Source organism: Pseudonaja textilis, chromosome 4 (genome assembly GCF_049901715.1).
Source record: "Pseudonaja textilis isolate UNSWEBS1 chromosome 4, rPseTex1.2, whole genome shotgun sequence".
Lineage (NCBI taxonomy): Eukaryota > Metazoa > Chordata > Lepidosauria > Squamata > Elapidae > Pseudonaja > Pseudonaja textilis.
The window spans coordinates 26,519,161-26,541,301 of NC_141993.1; the positions used below are offsets into that span (position 1 = coordinate 26,519,161).

A 22,141-nucleotide genomic window follows, 5' to 3' on the forward strand; every position below is an offset into this window, starting at 1 on the left:
TCTGTTTTCTGTGTCAAGCATGATTGCCTTAATATTCAGCTAGTGAACTGGGAATAATTTCTGCCTTCCATACTTCAGGCTAGACCTGCAGTAATTCTGCTTCAATCTCATTAGTGTGTTTTTTTTTAACAGCAGATCACTGCCATCTTGTGATCTGGCTGGAATACTGCATTTCCTTTTGAATTTTTTGAATGCTTTACATACAGCAATCTGAAAAACAAAGTAATTTATTTCCTTTGACATTCAAAAAACATGGTAATACTGAAAGTCAAAGGGTTTTTTAAAAAATATTTTGCCTTTTAAAAAGAACATTTTCATTTTCTTCATCTCTCATGAGTAACTATTGGTTGGCAGCGGCTATTTATCCATGGCTGTCCAATTTGCAAACCATGACTGGACACTTAACATCTATCAGAATCCATGTATGCTAATACACATACACACACACACCTTAATCAAATATATCCATTTTGTATTTATTCCAATTTATACTTTCTAACAGCTAGAGCTATATTATCTGTTATTTATGAACAAAGCTTTAAAGTATCATCAAACGGAATGGGCCAAAAAATAAGTTCCATTAATAGCTACAGAAACTACAACATGCATGCATGCACACAGACAGACAGACAGACAGACAGAGGGGCAGAGAGATAGAGACATAGAAATAGAGAGAGATATTCCATTCTATTATGTCCCAGAAGTTGATTTCTTCTGTCTCCTCTCAGGAATTTCTTCACTAATTTAACATGTCTCTTTTGTAAGAAAGCTTTCCAAGTCACTCTTCTAATTTATTTGAATGTTCTCTTTAATTATTTAGATATAAGAAGTCTCATTTGTTTAAACCATTGTGACATCTTTTTCACATTACTCTCATAGATATTTTAAACCTATTTTCAAATCAGTACAGATTCAATTTTAACCAGTAAAATCTGTTCCTTTTCTGCAGCCCCCTATTAAATCCATTTCTATTCAGGTAATCCTGGGTACATCAGGTCTTGTCCATTTCTGTAGAAGATAACAAAATGCAATAGAAAAAGAGAGAGATCATTGTTCCCATAATCAGTCTAATTTTTGACTCCCTGGGAAAGTGGGGGGAGGGTAACCTTTACCTCACTGTACTACTATTTACAGAAACAGGATCTGTACTTTTAAGAAAATGATTTGGAGATACATCTAATCCAATACACCTAGATAGCACTAGAAATCATACATCAAACTAGACTTAAATGTGGAAATAAATACAGCTGTGTGTCAAAGCAATTCAGTTTGGCCCCAGCTGATTAAAAACAGCCAGCTTGATACAGTGAAGTAGCTGTTTATACTATGGAAATTGAATCTAATGAATAAAAAAAGCATTATTTTGTGAAGAATTACATGTTTGTGGCAACATCTTCTCCATCAGTTTAGCATAACAAAATTCCAGGTACATAAGGTGTAGTTCAAGGCTTTTTGACTTGGCAGAGGAAGAGATGAGTTTTGTTGTTGTTGTTCAACAGACAATGTATATGGCGCCTACCTACAGACACCATACGGATGTCAAAAGACAGCGGGATACACTAGTCTTCAGATCTTGAACAAGCACAATGCCTTGCTGGTATACATTTCAGTAACTCTGAAAAAGGTGCTGCCGCTTTAAAAATTACATTAATTTTGATATTTGTATTCCTTAAAGCAACAGTGTTTTTTCCCCTTCAGCCTTTTTTTTTGCATAGGCCTGAAAAAGTGTCAGCTGTTTTCAAGAGTATAAGAGACAGATTAGCTGTCTGCAACACTTTTGCTGAAACGCTTTTGAAATTTGCAGAACTCTAGTACTCGGTGGGGTTTTGAAATCTTCCTCCTTTAAACTATGACTTATTTTTACACATGAAAGTATCTATATAACTTTTATGAGATACGCAAGATGCAGCAACATCCTCTTCAAAGACTGTAACTAGAAAGCCTCTGGGGAATCATTTCTGAAGGTTAGAAGATGCACCTGCCACACACTCATTTCGACCATTCTGCCCCCTATTCTCTGGAATTTTACAGAGAAATGAAAGATTCTATTTTTTTTTCTTTTTGGCAAACTTTGGTTGGGTTTATTCACTGGTTATTCTAATTCAAGGTTTAAATGTAGCCTTTCCCTTGATTTGAAAAGTGTGATTCGGTAGCTTTACATTATATGAAACCATTCATTTTGGCATATTCAATAAAGTTAACCCAAAACATTACAGATAGTCCTCCACTTACACTTATTTATTTAATGATTGTTTGAAATTACAACAGCACTGAAGATAATATTGGTCCTCACACTTACAACCATTGCAGCATCCCCATGGTCATGTGATCAAAATTTGGGTCATGTGATCAAAATTGGCAAGCATTTATGAGGTTGACCTTCCCATGACCATGTGATCACCATTTGCATCTTTCCTGGCCAGTTTCTGACAATCAAAGTCATTGGGGAATCCAGATTCACTTAATGCCACATTATTCATTTAACTGCAGTGATTTGCTGAACAACTCTGGCAAAAAAAAAAAAAGATTCTAAAATCAGGTGTGATTTACTGAACGAGCACTTTGCTCAACAATGGAAATTCTGGTTTCCAGTTGTGGTTGTAAGTCAAACATTACCTTTACTGAATTCTATGGCAGGCATAGCTATCAGGTTTTATATGTCAAACAGTATATGTTACAGACCAACTAATTTCTTACTAAAATATTGAAGTATAATTTTAAAAATAAAATGTATATTTTTAAAAGTGAATCGAGCAAATCGGTCACTATAATTTTCCCTAAAAATCATTTAAACAGAATAAATAGTACCTGAGTAATGAATATTGGACATTGCCAAAACAATAAGCCTAACCCTTACACACATTCATAACTTACTGATCTGGAACACTTTTGAGATTAATATGAAGTGGGAATATGAATATCTTAATCATTAAGGAAAAACAGTCAGGTCATCTGGATTTTGATCACATGACCATAAGGATGCTATAACGTTTATAAGTATGAAAAAATGGTCATCAATCACTTTTTTGAGTGCTATTTTAACTTTGAATAGTCACTAAACAAATCGCTGCAAATCAAGGACTGCCTGTTTATGCATTAGAGCAGGAATGTCAAACTTGATTTTATTGAGGGTCACATCAGGGTTTGACCTCGGAGGGCCGGGGGGGCATGGCCTTGGTGGGCATGACATGGGACTCGTGTTGGGGGCACCTGTGGTAGCCAAGTGCTAAGGCAGGACTTCCTGAGACCCTCCCTCACTCTTATTATAATCTTCCTTCCTTCCTTTTCCTTCCCTCTTCATTCTCCTTCCCTCTTCCTTCCCCTTTTTCCTTATTTTTCCTTACTTGCTCTCTTCCCATCTTTCCTTCTTTTTCTTTGTCTTTCCTCTTTCCCTTTCTTCTTTCCTGTCCCTTCTTGCATGCTCAAATGCAAAAGGGGAAACATTTCTTTTTGTTTTGTTATTAGTGTGTTTTGACAGCCCTCTGCCAGCGAAAAGGGAGCGTGGGGGGAGGGGCATGGAGGCACTGCCAGCCAGTCCTTTGCACTGCAGGCCAGATCTAAGCACCCCACAGGCCAGATCTGGCCTCCAGGCCTTGACTTTGACACCTCTGCATTACAGAACTAAATATCTCTAGCTATCACAAATGTTTTCAAAATTAACTAAATGAATAAAACCGATAAATGTAGCAAAATATGATAGGTTCACATCATCTCCCCCAAATACCACTGAATTATAAACATGCAAGACAACACTTGCAAAAGCCAATTTTCAACATCAAGACAATCACAAAGCTCATACTCAGTATTTGCAATTGTGTTATCAAAGACAAATATAAAATAATGGAAAATAATGGAACATACCATAAATTCTATACCCCCATGCTGCTTCAGGATATTTTGTCAGTCACTTTGACTATGTATCTCATATTCATACAAATAATAATTTATTAAACTTGTACATCACCCTATGCCCATCAAGACTAGCCAGCTGACAACCAAGACATTACAATACAATCAATAAAAGATAAAAGATAAAAAAAATGCCCAGCACAATGAAGTCTAACTCTCTCTTACCAAAGCCACAGACTTCTGATGCTAATACTCTGTATCTGTGAGCTTTTTTAAAAAATATATATAATCATCTCAAATACTTCATAAAATAATGTCCAGGTGTTTCCTGCTATCCATCAGCTTTTTAAAAAAAATAAGGACATATTCTTAATTCTGTAACAGGTTTTCTATGTGCAGCCTTTATCTGCGATCCCTATCATCCCATCCCTTGTTTGTTATTATTTTTTAATCACTTTGTTCTATTACCACATGCAGAAAGAATGGCATTCGCTTAAATTCTGCAAACGGGGAAAGAATGTATAAATCTTAGTTCTTTATACTTGACTTGTCACTTTTTCCTGTATGTGCAATTTCTGTGAATTGTTCTCACTAATAGTATCCTGTTTCTACAAGCAGGAAGGGCTGAGTACAGTTTGTTAGTTAACATTGCTTCCTATAACCAGGGTCAATATTCTGTAATAATGACATTAGAGCAGTTATTGTTCAGTCTGGATAATCTGTGTATCTCACTGATAGTTGTTAATGGACATCCTTTGTAGTGTAACGTCACCTGATAATCAGTAAACCCAGATTTGCAATGGACTTCCTCCTTCCTGTTTTTACAGTGGCAGGCAAGGAGATGTCTCTTCCTGCCAAGCTTTTTTGTGCTTCTTACCAATTTATACAATAAGCTCTTTTTTTTCAGAAAGCAATACATATTTTTAAAGTTTTCATTTTTCAGCTACTTGTGTCACATTAAATGAAGACATTATGAATAAATTCAGATGAAACTATACTTTCAAAAGAATTCTGAAAGCTACTCCGTTGTAAGTGTTATTTCATTCTGTTTTAAGTAGAGTGAAAGTTTTAAGATTAAATGTTTAAGCATTTTCTTTAAAGGTTTACCAACCTTTATTCTAAAAAAAACCCACCTCTGGGATGAATCTGAATTATAGTTCAAATCCAGTGATGTTCACCCATGATGGAATAGATCACTGCTAGGAGGATCTCCCTCCCATTCATACCCCAAAGTTTCTTGAGTAATTTTCCAGAAGGGATTTTGTGGGCATGATGCAAGAACATTATATAGGAGAAGGTAATGCTCGAAAATAAATCTACTTAAAGAAAGTTGGTACAGTTCCCTGTCAAAAATTGGGGCTGAAGATTCAAACAAATCTAGCGAGGATGTACTTAATACTTCTAATTTAATTAAAGCCAAGTAAAAGTATAACATTTGTAATTTATAAAAATATAAAAACTTGATATTTCAGTAAACTGCCATGATGAAGTAATAGGGTTTTCTCCATATTTTAAATTGTATGACAACATCTGACCATAAGGTAAAGTAATAAGTAGAAAGTACCATTATCAAGCAAACAATTATGGATGAAGCTACCGGTCACCTGAAAGAGCTTGAAGAAAGTCCGAGAGCTTGAAAACTTAAATATGGATAAGTGAAGGACAAAATACTAAACTCTGAAAGATCTTGAAATGGAAATCTAAGACAGAGGCACGAGAGTAGCAATAGCACTTTTATATACCGCTTTCACAGTGCTTTACAGCCCTCTCTAAGCAGTTTACAGAGTCAGCATATTTCCCCCCCCCCCGCCCCAAATCTGGGTCCTCATTTTACCCAGCTCGGAAGGATGGAAGGCTGAGTCAACCCAAATTGCAAGCAGCCGACAGTCAGCAGAAGTAGCATGTAGTACTGCCTAACCACTGCACCACCAAAGCACCAAGGGATGCAGAATATGCATCCCAAATCTTGGGGTGGATTTAGGAAGCAGAAAGGGGAAAGTCACTGGCAGAAGATGTCTTCAAAATTGATCTTGCCTAAATGAAGGTTATATTTAGTTTCGCAAATTTAGTCACTGCAATGCATAATGCATTAACTATGATTACAAGGAATGACTGGCCTCCCAGGATCAATGTATTTTCTTAGCTCTGTTTCTTTGTGCTTTTCATTTGTGAAGCTAACAGAAAAATGGTATTGGGCTTGAAATTTAAACTACAACTTCCATAATCCCCTAATACCACTGATCTTACTGCTAGCATAGTGTAAGATTCTGTGTGTGTTTTACTTCAGATGTTAAAATAGAATGTCTTCCACTAGACATTGATATGTGCTTGCAAATGGCTACACTGTACTTCTTGATGCACTGGAAATTGTGTCTTATGAAAACAAAACAAAAATATATTTGCTGCCTTAGGACCTATCAGATGTTTTCAACTACAGTTCTTCTGATCTTCAACAGCTGAAATAATACAAACTTTAATTCAACACACAATAAATTGGAATGCATTAGAAATTTTGAAGAACTCTTGAAGTCACAAGAGAAGCCAGTACAGTTAGTTTCCAATTCTAAGGCAGGCACAAGATAGAATCAAAAGTAGCAAAAAAAAACCCCAACAACTATCGATGACTACTGTCCCAGATGTGCGAGAAAAGAACCTCTTTCAACTGTTTTATCAATACATGCACATAGATGCCTAGAATCATTTCATTGGGCAAAATTAAAATAACTTTAAAATAATTCCTAAATGTTTCCAGTTTACCTTATTTTGGCCCACAGGACTCCATATATTATATATATATTATGTAGTAAGAATATTATGTTAAAAGTAAGAATGCTCAGATTATTTTCTACTTCAACACCACTTGTAATCCTGGTTAGCTCATAATCCTTAACAAGAAACAAGGGTAATTGTCATCTGAATGCACTTTTTTTTAAAAAAAGGAGATAAAGCAATTTTATTTCTCAGAAATTATTCTAGGCTATGTGGAACATTTTGGAAAAAATGTGTCTCTGTTGACTATTTCATAATAGAAAATGAGAGTAGTTTGGAGACCTCTGAACTAGAGGCACAAGATTACCAGACTGGAATATATAATTTCTCTTTGATTGGATTAGTAAGCGTTTTTGTCATACATGTCGATTCTGCCGTTAGAGAAAACTTTGCCAAAAAGTTTTTTTGGTTCTCTTCAGAAGTGCCAAAGTAAAATTTCCCTTTTTATTCTGTGCACTGACTCCCCATCTTTGTTCTTTCCCATCATACTGGTGTCTAGATTTTTTTTTTATTGATATCTTAATACATATTGATTGTTTGACCACTAGATAGGAGCCAAAATCAGAGGGCTCTCTGATGATGTCTGCAGTGAAAGGCCAAGTATTTAATATTAACCATTAACCCTTGACTGCTTGCTTGACCGCTTACTAGGTCAACCATACAACAAATCAAACATAAACAGAAGTTTTAAAAGACCGACTTTTCTGGCCACAATTTTTTTTTTTCTGGCCACAAGTTCTACAGTGTTCTTAATATAGTCAAGAGGACTGGAGAAGTTGTTCCACAGAGAAAACAGAGACCAACTAGAGCAGGGGTCATCAAACTTGGCAACTTTAAGACTTGTGGACTTCAACTCCCAGAAATTGAAGTCCACAAGTCTTAAAGTTGCCAAGTTTGGAGACCTTTGAACTAGAGGCACAAGATTACCAGACTGGAATATATAATTTCGAAACTACTTTTCCAAGATTCATCATGTACTGCATTGCATGTAGCATCTTAAGACAAAATATTAGAAAAAACACCACTTTCTAGAGCACAGCATCTTAAATCACCTTTGAGCTGCCTCACCTCTTGATATGTGTTCACAAAACACATTACAGGTATTCCTGTGATGGAGCAAAGAGATTATATAGATTTGTTTTTAATCTACATTTCCTGTTTAAGCCTATCTAAAATTCAGATTTGTAAAGCAGATTTCCTTAAAACCTGCTATCCAGCAATGATGGATTAAAATTTGGGGCATTTTGGCTAATCCAGCACTCCTAGCGGGAATCAGATTGAAAAAGGCTGCTATGAAATATTATGTCCTATAACTATTTGTTGAGCAAACAGTGACTGATTTGGACAGGTGTGTGGAAAAGAGGACTGTGTTATATTAATGGTTTGTCATCCAATTGTAATACTAACCTTAACAGCTATATAAATTAATTAACAAGCACTCCCATAAAGATTTACTGCAACTGATGAAACTACAGTAAAATGATCTCTTTGGATATAGTGTACATGTTTAGGCTGGTCAGTCCCAGGTGCTCTGTGGGCAGCGCATTACATTTAATCTTGTTTAAACTTGCTATACTTGATCACCAAAACTACGCAGTTCCCATTTTAAAGTAAATGGTTACACCTAAAACTCAGTTTAGCATCTCTTTGGACCATTTTAACATTTCCAAATAGCCTGATGCCAAGAAACTTATACTAATAATAGTAGCTCCTTTAAAATAATCAGTATGTGCCCTACAACTAATTACTAAACCAGCATAGTGGAAAAAAAGTATGTATAATTTACAGCAAAAAAGAAACCTATAATTGCTAAAGCAGTAGAGGCAGTATCATTGACTTTTGGGGATTGGGGTTGTATAAGTAAATTAGATATATTTAGATTAGGCTTTTTTTCACCAAAAACACATTCCTGATATGGATATTCTGACATCAAGTTTTGCTAACGCACTGTGGGGAAGGCAGTTTTGGGGGGTACAACTATATAGATATCTTTAAAATAAATAAAACTTTACGTATCCATTCTAGATTTAGAGATTTTTTTCAAATATTGTAAGTTTTGGAATAGTATTATTCAAATAAACCCAACACTAATCTGACAACATTTACATTTTTTTCCTCTGATGTTCTCTCTATTTCAAATACTGCATTGCAATCCTGTGCAGAATTATAAGAACAACAGTTACTTCAAGCAAATTTATATACACAGAAGTCAAGTGTGAAATTCATTTTGTAATTTATAAAAGTATAAAATCTTAATTGCGTATGCGCAGATGAGTGGCGCGTGGCAAGGGGATCGCGCATGCATGCACGGGGATGGGATAGGGGCCAGCATGCATTGCCTTCTGGGTGCTGGCATGCGAGCGCAATGAGACGAAAAAGGTTTGCCACCACTGTTCTAGTCTAAATGCTGGCTATGAATAATGAAAGTTGACAGATTAGGAAAGGTTAATGTAAGAAAGTGCAACTTTGATTCTAATTTTAGAGGGGAAACAACAAGAAAACATTCTTAGAATATTGCACGGTTTGCTAAATAAAATAGTTCTTTCCTAATTCTATTACTAGCTGCATCTGATAATTACTGTACTTCTATAGTTAAAGTTTTTCCTACCAGGTTGAAAAAGAGCACTTCATTATAATTTGCAAAAACTACAGGGGAATAACACATTAACAATATCCCCCAAGGCTGTTACAAATTGCCGGGTACATATCAACTTAACGTAGCACTATTTCTCTCACTGTAAAAGCAAAACATATTGACTCAGCTTACACTATCCAAAATGTGATTTGTTTAATTTTGACTTAGCATTCAACTACTCTGGTTTGTAGACCATGGTTTATAGCTTAGTGTGATTCGTGAACTGGGTCTACTGTGGCTTATTCAACAAACATGACCAACAAACTATTACTATACATAACTAAGGACACTTCAGAAGCTCACTGAACACTCAGACTTCACCAACAGGTATCACATGTTGATGTCATTCTGTATTGTGAAACAAAAAAATTCAGAATGTTAAGACATCACCCACATAATTTGCATAAAGAAATATATCACAAGATGTGTTTATAATCAGAAAAAAACACCCATGCCAACATCTACACACAGAATCACATATGCATGTAATTTAACCAGGCACTGACTTAGTTCCTCCTTCTGGAATAACCTGGAGTGAGTTCAATTCCAATTTGAAATATATGCTGTACCTAGGGAAAGTGCCTTGAATTATTGTAAAATTAAATTAATCCCTATACAGCAGGCATACGCTCTTCAAAATTAAAGTCTTGAGTTAAGCTTAATTCCTGTTGACTTCACGGTTAATCATGTTCTAGTTTTTAAACATGGGTTTCACAGAGTTTGGGACTGCAATTTAAGAGCCATTGTATATTTAAGCATCATTTGGCAGCCACAGGAGACCAGGAACAACAGGCCTGACAAGCTCAAAATTCCAAATTAGCACAGGTGTACCCAATATAGGGATCAAGCATCATCATTATCTTTAGAGTCTTTACTAAGGTATGGTACCACAGAACAAACAACACAATAATTACAAATAAATGTAATAATATTAGTGCACAACCCAGTAAAGAATTGGATTGGGTAAGGCCATGGTACCTACGTTCAAAATAATTTAAACCAACCTGGAATTGTCAGCTAAATAAGAGTAGTGAAGAAGAATCACACAGCATCAATCACACCCATGGATGACTCTGGAGGGAGTGGGATGGAGATAGTCCATCCATCTTGGCTCTTCTTAACCTCCCAGCAGCATTCGATATCATCAATCATGGTATCCTTCTGATCCGGCTATGGGAATTGGAGGTGGGTGGTACTGTACTGTGCTGATTTTCCTCCTTTCTCCAGGCCAGTTCCAGTCAGTGTTAATAGAGGGAAAGATCTGCAATCCATGGCCCCTACTCTGTGGAGCGCCTCCGGGTTTGGTTCTCTGTCCCCTTCTCTTTTAAATTCAGATGAGGCCACTGGGTGAGGTAATCCATCAGTCTGGGGTGAGAATTAATCAATTTGCAGATGACACCAAGATATATTGTATATGTCTACCCCAGCACCTTTGAATGATGCCATGGACATCCTATCCCACTATCTGGAGGCTGTTGGGGACTAAATGGGGCAAAACAAGCTCCAACTCAACCCTAGCAAGACAAGAGTGGCTGTGGTATTTGGACCCTCCAGAAATAAGGTTCTTCCATCTTTAGTTCTGAATGAAGGTTGCACTACTCCAGACAGATCCAATGCTCAGTCTGGGGGTCCTCCTAGTTTCACTGCTCCTGCTCAAAGATAAAATGACAACCATAGCTAGGAGAGCCTTTGCACCCCTTTAGATGGTGTGCCAGTTACACACATTATTGGAGGAGGCCCTTCTCACACTGAATCATGCCCTTGTAACCACTTGTTTAGTCTACTGCAACATACTCTACGTGGGGCTGTCCCTGAAGAGCATTCAGAAATGTCAACTGGTGCAGAATGCAGCTGTGTGTGTAGTAAATAGTGCCAAATATATAGCACATGTAATATCACTGCTTCATTGATTACTCATATGTTTCCAAGTGCACATCAAGGTGCTGGTTGTCTCCCTCCATGGCTTGGGACCAGGCTACCTAAGAGGTCACCTTTTTCCAAAGGGAAAGGGAAGACTGGAGACTGTCAAACCTGATTTGGTAGAATGGGCATGTGGCAGATCCCACCAGCCAAAGGCCATATGTGGTGCTTGCAGGGACTCTAAGACGGGCCTTTTCTGCAGTAGCCCAGCCTGATGGAATAACTTCCCCTTGGGAGATCAGAATGGTCCCAACCTTCTTGTCTTTTCGTAAAGCTCTAAAACCTGGCTGTGTTCAAGAGCCTGGTATGCTGAAATGTGCTAAGGACTGTTTCCTGGCTTTATGGTTAACTGGCCAAATACCTCGGTTGCTATGCATATTTATTTTGAATATTTTAATTAGATTTCTATTGTTTTTATTGTTTGAAAATGTTTTCTTGTTTTAATTGTAAACCATCCGGACTCATTGATTGAGGTGAGCAGATATAGAAATTGAATAAATAAATAAAAACTATATTGGAAACTCAGGACAAAAAGTACTAAGACTGATCCTGAGAGACAACTACTACAAAGGGATACTCCAGGACTCTTCATCCGTAGTAAACACAGTTCTCCTCTCTTCCATTTCCTAAACCAACAATCTAGAAAAACATGTCCATACTAAACATTTTTCTGGGTTTATTTAAAAGGCTGTATATGTGAAGAGAATAACATTTCCTACAGTTCTACTAGATAAATATAAATGAAAATAAACTGTAAAAGCAAGGGAAAATATGAAACTGGCTCTTTAAAGGATCTGATTAATCCAAGTTCTTAACAGCAATAATTAAGTCTCATGTAAAGCAGGTGTTTAATAATTATTTCATGCTATGTTGTCAAGAAGCACATTTAATAAGTACTGCAAAGATGAGAATCTTAGACTTGTGATGAGTATTAAAGAACAGGTTTGGTGGAATATCCTTATCTCATCTTCCTAATGCTGCAGTTGAAACATTTCAATATTAACTTTATTAAGTCATGCAGTCTCTTGCAGTGAAGAACAATAATTCAATTTCTGCATATTAATTGCACAAAGTGTTTATTATATTAGAAAACTATATTTGTTCAATATGTTGATCTGTTAAACCAGGGATGTCCAACTTGGCAACTTTAAGAGGTGTGGACTTCAACTCCAGAATTTCCCAGGGAGCATGGCTGGTTGGGGAATTCTGGGAGGTGAAGTCCAGAGGGCTTAAATTTGCCCAAGTTGGACACCCCTGTGTTAAACATTATTTGAATTAAAAGGGTCTTGAATGCATTAAGTATTTCAGCAAACACTTTAAATATTTTTATTCATAATAGGAGTAAAATGGGGGGAAGTTGCATCTATTTTAATGATGTCAGGTACATTTGTATAAATTGCTCCAGAAAGATTATTTAAAATAGCCATAACACTGACATAAGATTACTGTTCAATTTTTTGGTGTTATTGATGGGTTTTAGAATACAGCAATTTGAGGTTTCTTCAAAATCTAGTATTACAATGGACAGTGAGGAAACACTAAGCAGCTAAATACATACAGATAGTCCTTGATGTAAAAACCATTCATTTAGTGACCAAATTTACAATGGCACTGAAAAAGTGACTTATGTATGTTTTTCACACTTGTGATAATGCGAGCAGCATTCCCATGGTCTCATGATCAAAATTCCAGACGTTTGATAACTGATTCTTATTTATGAAAAATGCAGTATCCCAGGGTCATGTGATCACCTTTTGCAACCTTCTGACAAGCAAAGTCAATGGGAAGTCAGATTCACTCAACTATGTTGCTAAGTTAACAACCACACGGATTCATTTAACAACAGTGGCAAGAAAGATTGTAAAACTAGAGCAAAACTCATTTAACAACTGTCTTGCTTAGTAACAGAAATTTTGAGCTCAAAAGGGGACTAGCTTATTTATATCTATGGTAAAAGTCTGAAATGAGTTAAAGTCATAAAAGTATATTTGGCATTGACTTCTAGCACTTCACTCTTATGCTGTCTCTGTAATTTTCTGGCTGAATATAGAGACAGGTAGTTAAACACTACAAAGGCTTCCATACAAAGTTTCTTTACTGGATTATATTAGGCATCCTCAAGGTATAACTCAGTTATGTTGAGATTCATCTAATGTCCAACCTTTGCACTGTTGTCTTCACAGTGTGAAAAGATAGTTATCTTCATCCCATAACGATACAGCAAAGGGAGACTCCAGCACGATGCTGGGATCCAAGCAAGAATGAACAAAGCTTCCCCCAACCCAACCAGAGATCAATTCAGTGACCAATCAGGATTACAGATGTGACCACATGACACAAACTACATCTCCCATGAGGCATTAACTACATTTCCCATGAGGTATTCCCTTAAGGGGCAGCTCTCATTTCCAAATTAACGATATACTATTTAAACAGCACAACCCTTCTGCTAGGAATATTTACTGTATATATAATGTGTAAACATTAGTGAGTTGGCCATTTTTATTTTGCACACATATGACTACTACATTCAGGGCAAAACCACCTTTATCTTTTGAATAACTTACTAGGAATTTGTATAAAATCTACTGAAATAAATTTTGTAAACATATGAACTTTATATAGCTTTGCATAAGCTCCTTCATACAATCTTTATATAGTAATCTCTCTAAACTCATGAATTAGGAAACCTGAACTTTAAAAACTGTTGTAGGACACCTTATCCAGAACATAATTACAGACAGAATTCAGCACCACAATATATCCCAAAATTTCTGCTGCTACATGAGACATTCGTTTTGTCCCATTTTACAACTTTTCTTGTCACAGTTGTTAGGTGAATCACTGCAGTTGTTAAGTTAGTAACATTAAGTAAACGTTAAGTGAATATGGCTTCCTCATTAACTTTGCTTGTCAGAAGGTTGCAAAGGATAATCTCATGACCCTTGGACACTGCAACTGTCATAATATGAGTCAGTTGCCAAGTGTCTGAATTTCGATAATGTGACCAGTGGTCTAAATGTGAAAAACAGTCATAAGTCACTTTTCTCAGAGTTGTTGTAACTTTGGTTACTAAACAAACTTTTGTTAGTCAAGGACTACTTGTAATTAGAATTGTCTCATGAAAAATATCCAAGGAATTAGAATCAATTTGTCTTTTAACTTTAAGTAATTATATTTTTGTTTCCATAATTATGTCATTTACTAAATACTGCACATACTTTCAATGGGTTCAATTTATAATTTATCATGTACCTTCAGCAAATAAGCCCTTAAAAACCTCAGTATTGGATCAATAAATACAAACCTGTTTTTATATCTCAGTGCTAAGCTATAAAGCATGGTTTACAAATTACAATACCTCAATTTAGGTAATATTTTAAGCCATAATATTGTTTTTGGTTTAGCATGTTGTATGAGCAAAATCAACAGAAAGCACGAAAGTTAGGGGACAAAAGTGCCATAGTACTGTATATAGCCAGCATATATTCAAGATATCAGATATAATCATATGACAGCAGTACTACATTAGTAAACATTCATCAACAAAAGGTGTAATTGCATCATCCCCAAAAATTATTCCATGGAGCAAGACCAATGCAGATGGAGCAGAAGGAGAATCATAGTGCTACATATTCTGAAGTCTTCCCATTTCCAGATAATAAAGACCCACCCATATCTTTGTAGTAGAATGTAAATCCATTGTATTACACAACACTGTGTAATCAGTTAGAACAACAGAGCCGCTCCACTTCTTTTACATAGGATACTACAACTGAACATATCACTAGAAGCAAAATACTACTAATTTCCAAATAAAACTGTCAAACATCACTTCAAAGGAAGCCGATTTAGAACTCGTGACTACCAAAGGAAAGTCGCTGGTTTTGACAAGTCCCAAAATACCTAGAGTACACCAAGGTTTACAGAAACAACTTCACCTCCATGCCTCCCCCCACCCCCCCATATATTGTATGGCGCAATTATTCCACCAAAGGAAAGGAAAGGAAACAGCCAAAGGCTTGTTATGGGTGAGCTTCAGAAGTGTCAAGAAATAAGCACAGGGAAAGAAAACGAGTGTCCCCTTGGCACACTTACACACTCCCGGAGGAGGGCGGCTGTGGGAGATTGAACAAGCCGGTCCTGACCCTGGAGGAGTAGGGAAAGTAGGGCTCTGAGAGTCTTTCGCATGTCCATTTGAACAGGGCACCCCACAAATGAATTGGTCCCTATGATAGTATTGGAATTAAGCATACTTGATTTATCAAGACATGTTCATGCCCTGATTTTATATACTTGTATCTATCAATAAACATTGTGATACTTGAATGTTTGTTGAAATGGCTGCTCTTTATATTTTTCTTTGGAAAAAAAAAATGGGCATCCCGTCTCGAGCTTCCGAGAAGCTGCACTTCCCACCCTGATTCCAGAGAGGCTGCTTCGCCCGGCGATGGGACTGCTCGGCCGAGTCTTCGGAGGCCAGGTGAGCTGCTCAAGTGAGCAGCCAGGTGAGCCGCCAGGTAAGCAAAGAAGACGCCTTTCTGAAAGAGGAACGGGGGGGGGTGAAGTTGGTCCTCCCCTTCGCAGGGGAAAGGAGTCCTATCAAGCCACGGATAGGGAAATTCAATGGAAGGAACCCCCTCCTTCTCCCCCATACACAGACACCTCACGAAGGTGGAAAGGCAGGAGACTCCCGGGGGAGGGGGAATTGCAACCCCCTCGCCCCTTCATTTTGCACGGCAGAGGCGCCGGGCTCCCCGGGTGCGAGCTGTCATAGCTCCGGCGTTGCAAAACAGGGGAGTCCGAGGGTTTCCGGCCTCCCGCCGCGGCTGCGGCACCTGCTTTCGGACTCCCCCAGCCTCCGCACCCCTCTCCCCGCCCTCCGCCAGGCCCTCACCTCAAGGTGGGTCCCACACAGGCCGTCTCCGTACTCTCAATCTCCTGCAGGATCCGCTCATGCTCCGGCAGGCTCTCCGCCATCTTGCATGGGAGGGGAGGGAGACGGCGAGACAAGCCAAGGGGGCGGGGAAGGGGGCGGGGCCACTCCCGTTGCGGAGTCGAGGGGAGCGAATCGGCGAGGAGGGCGGGCGCCCGCGACCTTCAGAGCGGCTGGCGGCCTCCAGATGTGTCAGACTACAACTCCCATGCTCCTTGTACTCCGGAACACTTGGGGGCAGGCGGGCTTTGAGTCTGTGTTCTAAAAGCACCTTGCATGCTGTTCTATGCATTTTTCCCCCTTGGAGTGAAAAGGGAGTAAGTGTGTAAGGCGCTGTTTCTCAACCTTGGCAGCTTTAAGAGGTCTGGACTCCAATTCCCAGAATTCCCCAGCCACTTATTCACACATCTTAAAAGTTGCCAAGGTTGACGAAGCGCTGGTATAAAATCCTAACCCTTCTGTTCTCTTCTGGTGTGAGAGTAGTTTCTGAAGAAAGTCAAAAGCCATCAAGGTTTAACTTAAATAAATTAAATTAAATCAATTAAATTAAATAAATGCTCTGTCTTACATATTGGCAAAAAAATCAGAAAATAAAATACAAGCTGAATAGTCAAGACCTTGCATTTTTACATGCTTTCGAACTGCTAGGTTAGCAGAAGCTGAGACAAGTAACATGAGCTCACTCCGTTACACAGCGCTAGGGATTTGAACCGCCAAACTGCCAACCTTTTTTATTGACAAGCTCTTAGCCACTGAGCCGCTGCATCCCTAAACATTCTACCTTCTGGTTAAATTTTACCAGAAGATGTTGCATCGGTCTCACCTGCTGAATATACCTGAGTTCCTACAAAGGTGATGAAGTAATTAAAATACTGGAAACACTTTTTTTCCAAAAATGAGATTCTTTTAATTTTGAGACAACAGCATCTTCTTTTGAAGGAGAAATGTATTATTTCGCCTAAGAATCTCTATTCTTTAAACATGCCCAAAATCATATATGTGCTTATTATAACCAGAATGTAGGGTAGAAGTTGGCAGGGCCTATGTGGACTTTTTAAAAATTATATACTGTAAAGGACTAGGAGATAAATTAAACTGTGTCAGTTGTGACCTCTAATGACTCCATGCATTTGTTCACCTTGTTTTTGGGTGATAATATTGTATGGAAGCAGCTGGTCTTTGCTTTCTTCAGAAGTGTCCAAAATATGTGTTAAAAAAAAAATCAAGGCAGAAGCCATTACAGTGTGATCAAACTTTGCCTGTTTTTTATGTGCATGTTATGTATGGCCTACATAAACAGGCAAAGTTTGATACGACTACAGCGGCAGGGTGTTCTATTCCCTAAGATGGAAATTAATGGAGCTAAATGAGATAGCAAAATTTCATGCTACTGTAGAAAGTTAGCACTCACCCCTCTCCTAGAAGAATGAAATGTATTTTGAGAAATGTTAAAAAGGCAGAATATTATATTTCCCTGGATGAGAAATGGGGAAAGATGTTCTTGGAATGCACCCCACATCTTCCCTAATAACCCTCAGCAGAAGTCAGCACTTAAGAGATAGCTAGCTCTTATATGACACAAGTTAAGGTTATGAAAACAAAAGAAGATCTTGCAAACGGTTAAAATAAGAATACTTTTAACCTTGTAACCTCCTTCTCTCTTTCTTCCCCCTTTCTTTTTCTTTCCTTTCCCAAATTCTTTCCCTCTCTTCCTCTCCTCATTTCTTTCTTTTCCTTTCTTTTGCTTATTTGTGTATGTATTGTGACTGGTTTTAATTGTAAAAATTAATAAACTATATTTTTTTTTAAAAAAGAGATAGCTAGCTCTATTCATAAGCAAATACCCTCACCCAAGATCCAACAAAGGTATTATTAGCCCTTAGCCACAGTAGGAATTGCCCAAAGCCCCATTCATTGCATCACTCACAGAAACTTCAACCAAACTTAGCTCAGACAAACACCTAAGATTTGTACATGGCCCCATGGGAATCTGACAAGAGACAAGAGAATACATGTTCTTGAACAGGAAGTTCAAGTGCAAAGCCCAAGAGAAGGTATAAATACTCCCCACTTTCAGCTCCACGTGGTCAGCTGCCCAGATCCCATGTGCTTCTGCTTCATCCTTAAATCATATTTCCAATCAGCCTCCATATTTCCAGCTTGGAACTGAATCAGATTGACATTTCTTCCAACACTATGAAGAGATCATTGATAGATTTCTTACAGGATAAATAGAAGAATCAACTTTTGAGTCTGGATTTTGAAGATTAGAATGGACTTGACTAGAGAAATATTGTAGCTTTTAAAATATAAGGTTATATACCAGTTGTGGGATTCAATTTTTTTTACTACCGGTTCTGTGGGCGTGGCTTGGTGCGCATGGCAGGGGAAGGATACTGTAAAATCTCCAGTCAGAGGCAGTATTTACCGGTTCTCTGAACTACTCAAAATTTCTGATACCGGTTCTCCAGAACTAGTCAGAACCTGCTGAATGCCACCTCTGTTATATACGTTTGATTGTTGACTTTCTTTTAGATGATATTCACAGAAGAACATTTTATGAAGATTGGATTTTAGTAAGCTGATTATTAGTATTTTAAAATATTTTATATAAGTTTTTAACAACTGGTTCTCCGGCTGGGTAGGCATGGCCTGTTGGTCATGTGATGGGTGGGTGATGTCACTCATCACACCCAGCCCCGCCTCCTGGCCAAATGAAGACATAAGATTCAGCCAGTTGGGGCTAATCCTACCAATGCCTGGCCCTGCCCCTGCCCATTTTTTGGCCTGTTTTGGGGCCGTTTGGGGGCTGTTTTCAGGCCATTTTTGAGCCATTTTCAGGGTGTTTTTAGCCCAGAAAACAACCTGATAACAGCCCCAAAATGCTCCCAAAATAGCCTGAAAACTGCCTAAAAGACTGCCTGAAAACAGCCCTAAAACAGGGAGTTTGGGGGGCGTTTTTCAGGTCTTTTGAGGAACGTTTTCAGGCCGTTTTGAGGGCCGTTTTTGGCCTGAAAAGGGGGCTGAAAATGCCCCCCAAATGCCTTAAAATGGCCCCCCAAACAGGCTAAGAAATGGACAGGGCCCGGGCCAGCCAGTGGTGGGATTTGCCAGTTCGCCAAACTGCGCCTAATCTTAACTACCGGTCTGCCAGAACTGGTGCGAACCGGCAGTCGCCCACTTCTAGTAAAGGGGACCTCTGCAATACAATATACGGCAACCATTTTTGAATCAAGAGACCTAAAATCCACCAACTTAATGCATTAAAAAATCCAGGATCCATTGTTCTTATGTGGAAATGAAATTTCCATGAAGTTTATATCAGTTTTATTCACAAAACTGTGGCCGTCGCAGTGTCCCTGCAGTCACATGACCATTAATTTGGACACTTTCTGCCAGCTTCCCATAAGCAAAATCAATAGGGTAGCTTATTCTGCCTATCTGTTTAGCTAAGTAAATAGAGTCTTATTGAAGTTTGTTTGCCACTACAATTATTTTGCTATTTCTGATATATACTCTTTTTAGGTGATCATGGCACCATATAGCATTGGAATTAAAAGAAAAAAGAAAAAGGGTCAGCCTAAAATGTAACGTTCATTCTGGTTCCATGAGATTACACTACTTTTCTCTCAAAAGATGACCCAAAAGGTCACGGGGCTGTCTACTATTAACTAAAAAGAAACCTGGGAGGTGGGGGGAAGAGGGGACTCTGTTGTGAGAGTTGCAACCTTAAATATAAGGTATGAGGACAGAAAGGAATGGTGATCAATGATGGCGGCATTTCTCTACTTGAGCCAGTCTTCCTATCAAGGAGTTCTTGTTTGAATGACCTCTTGTTCCTTTGGCCAACGGAAAGGGATAGGGATGGACCAGGAGGAGCTGGCATATCTACCTGGCAGGTAAGCTGCAGCTCGGCGTCCTATATAAGGGCTGAACTGGTCTCTTTCCTGTAATGATGTTCTTCCTAAGACCTTTGTCCTCTGCCAATGGATGAAACAGAATGTGCTTCCTTTCAATTTTCCAGGCACAAGGCAAATTAGCTAAAATGGTTTGTTCATTTTTCTGTTTTATTTCATATTGGGATGGTAGGAAAATGTATAAGCCAACAATATGAAATACTTATTATCTATGTATATGATTTCCAATTTTGTAAGTCTTGTGAGATAGAAACCTTGCAAATAAGTTTTTGCAACCCAACTATGCTAATATGGCTTGCACTTAACCTGATTCTGTCCAGATGAGAAAAGTGACAACAGAAAGAAACAATTAAAATAAAGAAAGTATAAACCACAAAAGCTTCTTCCTTCTAGAATGAAAAGCACAGCCACTGTTCAGTATAGCTGCTTGATTTGCTTGGTTTGATCAGAATTAAAATGATTGAAATTATTTTATCCCTTTTTCATATTATAAGATGTTATATATTATTACAGGAAGAAAATTCACCAGAACCATGATTTGGAATAAATATAACTTCTCCAGTAAACTGATACTTAAAGTAACACTGTGCTATTTTAAAATAGTCTGGCAGGTACTAAAAATAAACTTGAGAGTCATGCCTTGCAACTTAATATATAAAATGACCATGAAAATACAAATATTTGCTATTTATTTCAGACTGCTGTATCTTAACATGTAATAAATTTGCTATAACAAATATCAGAGAATTCTGTACTTAATTCCATGAGTTCTAATTAGCAGCAGACACAAGTTTTAATTAAAACAAAAAAGTTACGTGCAGGGAGTGGGGTGATTTAAAATAACAAAAAGGGACAAAATTGGACTTGCATATACTTCAATCCCACCACAATCTACCATCAGCAAAACTGACTTAAAAGAGAAAGCCAAATAAAGTCTCATGGATGAAAGAACAGCCTTTAAAATTAATTAAACATCAGTGCTGTGAACATAATGAGAGAAAAGAAATTTGCTGTAGCCAAGTGCTATGTTGCAATTTTGAGGTACAATTTTGAACTACTTTAGAAACAGGTCTAACCCCCACTGAGGTCAGTAGGAATGGCATGATAGCTCTGCATTTTGTAACAAGAATAAATGAATAAACAAATAAAGCAAAAACTGGAAAAAGGAATCAATAGAATAAAAGAGTTCTTTACAGTACGGTACTTACCCTAAAGTGATTCCTAAAGGCAGCTCCAAATATTTAATCTCACCAAGGACAGTTTCATATACATTATCTTTGTTTTCTTCCAGATTAAATCTTTGTAGATTGGTGTTTGTTGCCATAGTGAAGTATTAAATTGTTCCAACCAGCAAGTGAAGATTTTCTTTATTTTAATATCACATTTGTTTTGCCATCAGCAAGGGAAAACAGACCTTGGTATGACTTGGGAGTCCTATAGATTTTCTCTTATTCACCAATGCGAAAGGCACAGCTGTTGTTTCTCTTTCCTGACTGGTAACCTTTGGCTTGCGGCCCTGAGCTCAAAAACCTCTCTGCAGCCAAATCCGATACTTGTTTTTAAAAGAATGTAAAATGCATCCATTAAAATAATAGATATTTATAGGCATTTGTGTAACAGTGAAATGGAAGAGTTTATGAATTTAAGAGGAAGCAGATGTTGATTTAAAAGTAATTACATTTTTAACTTCTGGATGAGTTCTGGTTCTTTCTCTGTTCAGTTAGATAATGCCACTTTTTCAACTTTTATCCAGCATCTTCAGAGAAAGTCCATTCCAATCAAGAAAAGTGATTTTAGAAATATGCAATTCCGGGCAGTCCTACCACCAGTAGGAGGAGCTGGAGATCTCAGGTGCAGCTTCTGCCTTTTTTTTTTTTTTTTTTTAAAGAAGAGGGGATAGGAATTCCATAAGATCATAAAGTAAAAGTTAATGGCTTCATTGAATTAAGTTCAATCTTCGATGAAAAAGGTGGAGGGGGTTGCCTCTTGGATATTTTCTGACTTCCCAGTCTACCTCCTTCTGGTGTGGTATTCAAGGTCAAATCAGCTGCTGTTCTACACAGCCTTTTTTTTTTTTTTAGTTCAGTCAAGATTGATAAAAGTATTGCTCTTTCA

General features: G+C 37.8%; 1 protein-coding gene across 11 annotated transcripts in view; it reads right to left on the reverse strand.

Moving 5' to 3' along the window:
- The window catches only part of EXOC6 (exocyst complex component 6), a 98,837-nt gene extending 77,354 nt beyond the window's left edge, over positions 1–21,483 (reverse strand). For 5 of the 11 annotated variants that reach the window (XM_087932448.1, XM_026710516.2, XM_087932447.1 and 2 more), the window contains exon 1: positions 16,071–16,176. In XM_087932448.1, the coding sequence (XP_087788574.1) occupies positions 16,071–16,153 (83 nt within the window). In that variant the 5' untranslated portion in view covers positions 16,154–16,176. Of the gene's footprint in view, positions 1–16,070; positions 16,177–21,234 lie in introns of those variants that run through there. The other 6 variants (XM_026710515.2, XM_026710514.2, XM_087932451.1 and 3 more) reach the window with 2 other exon arrangements.
- Between the last annotated feature and the right edge of the window lie 658 nt (positions 21,484–22,141).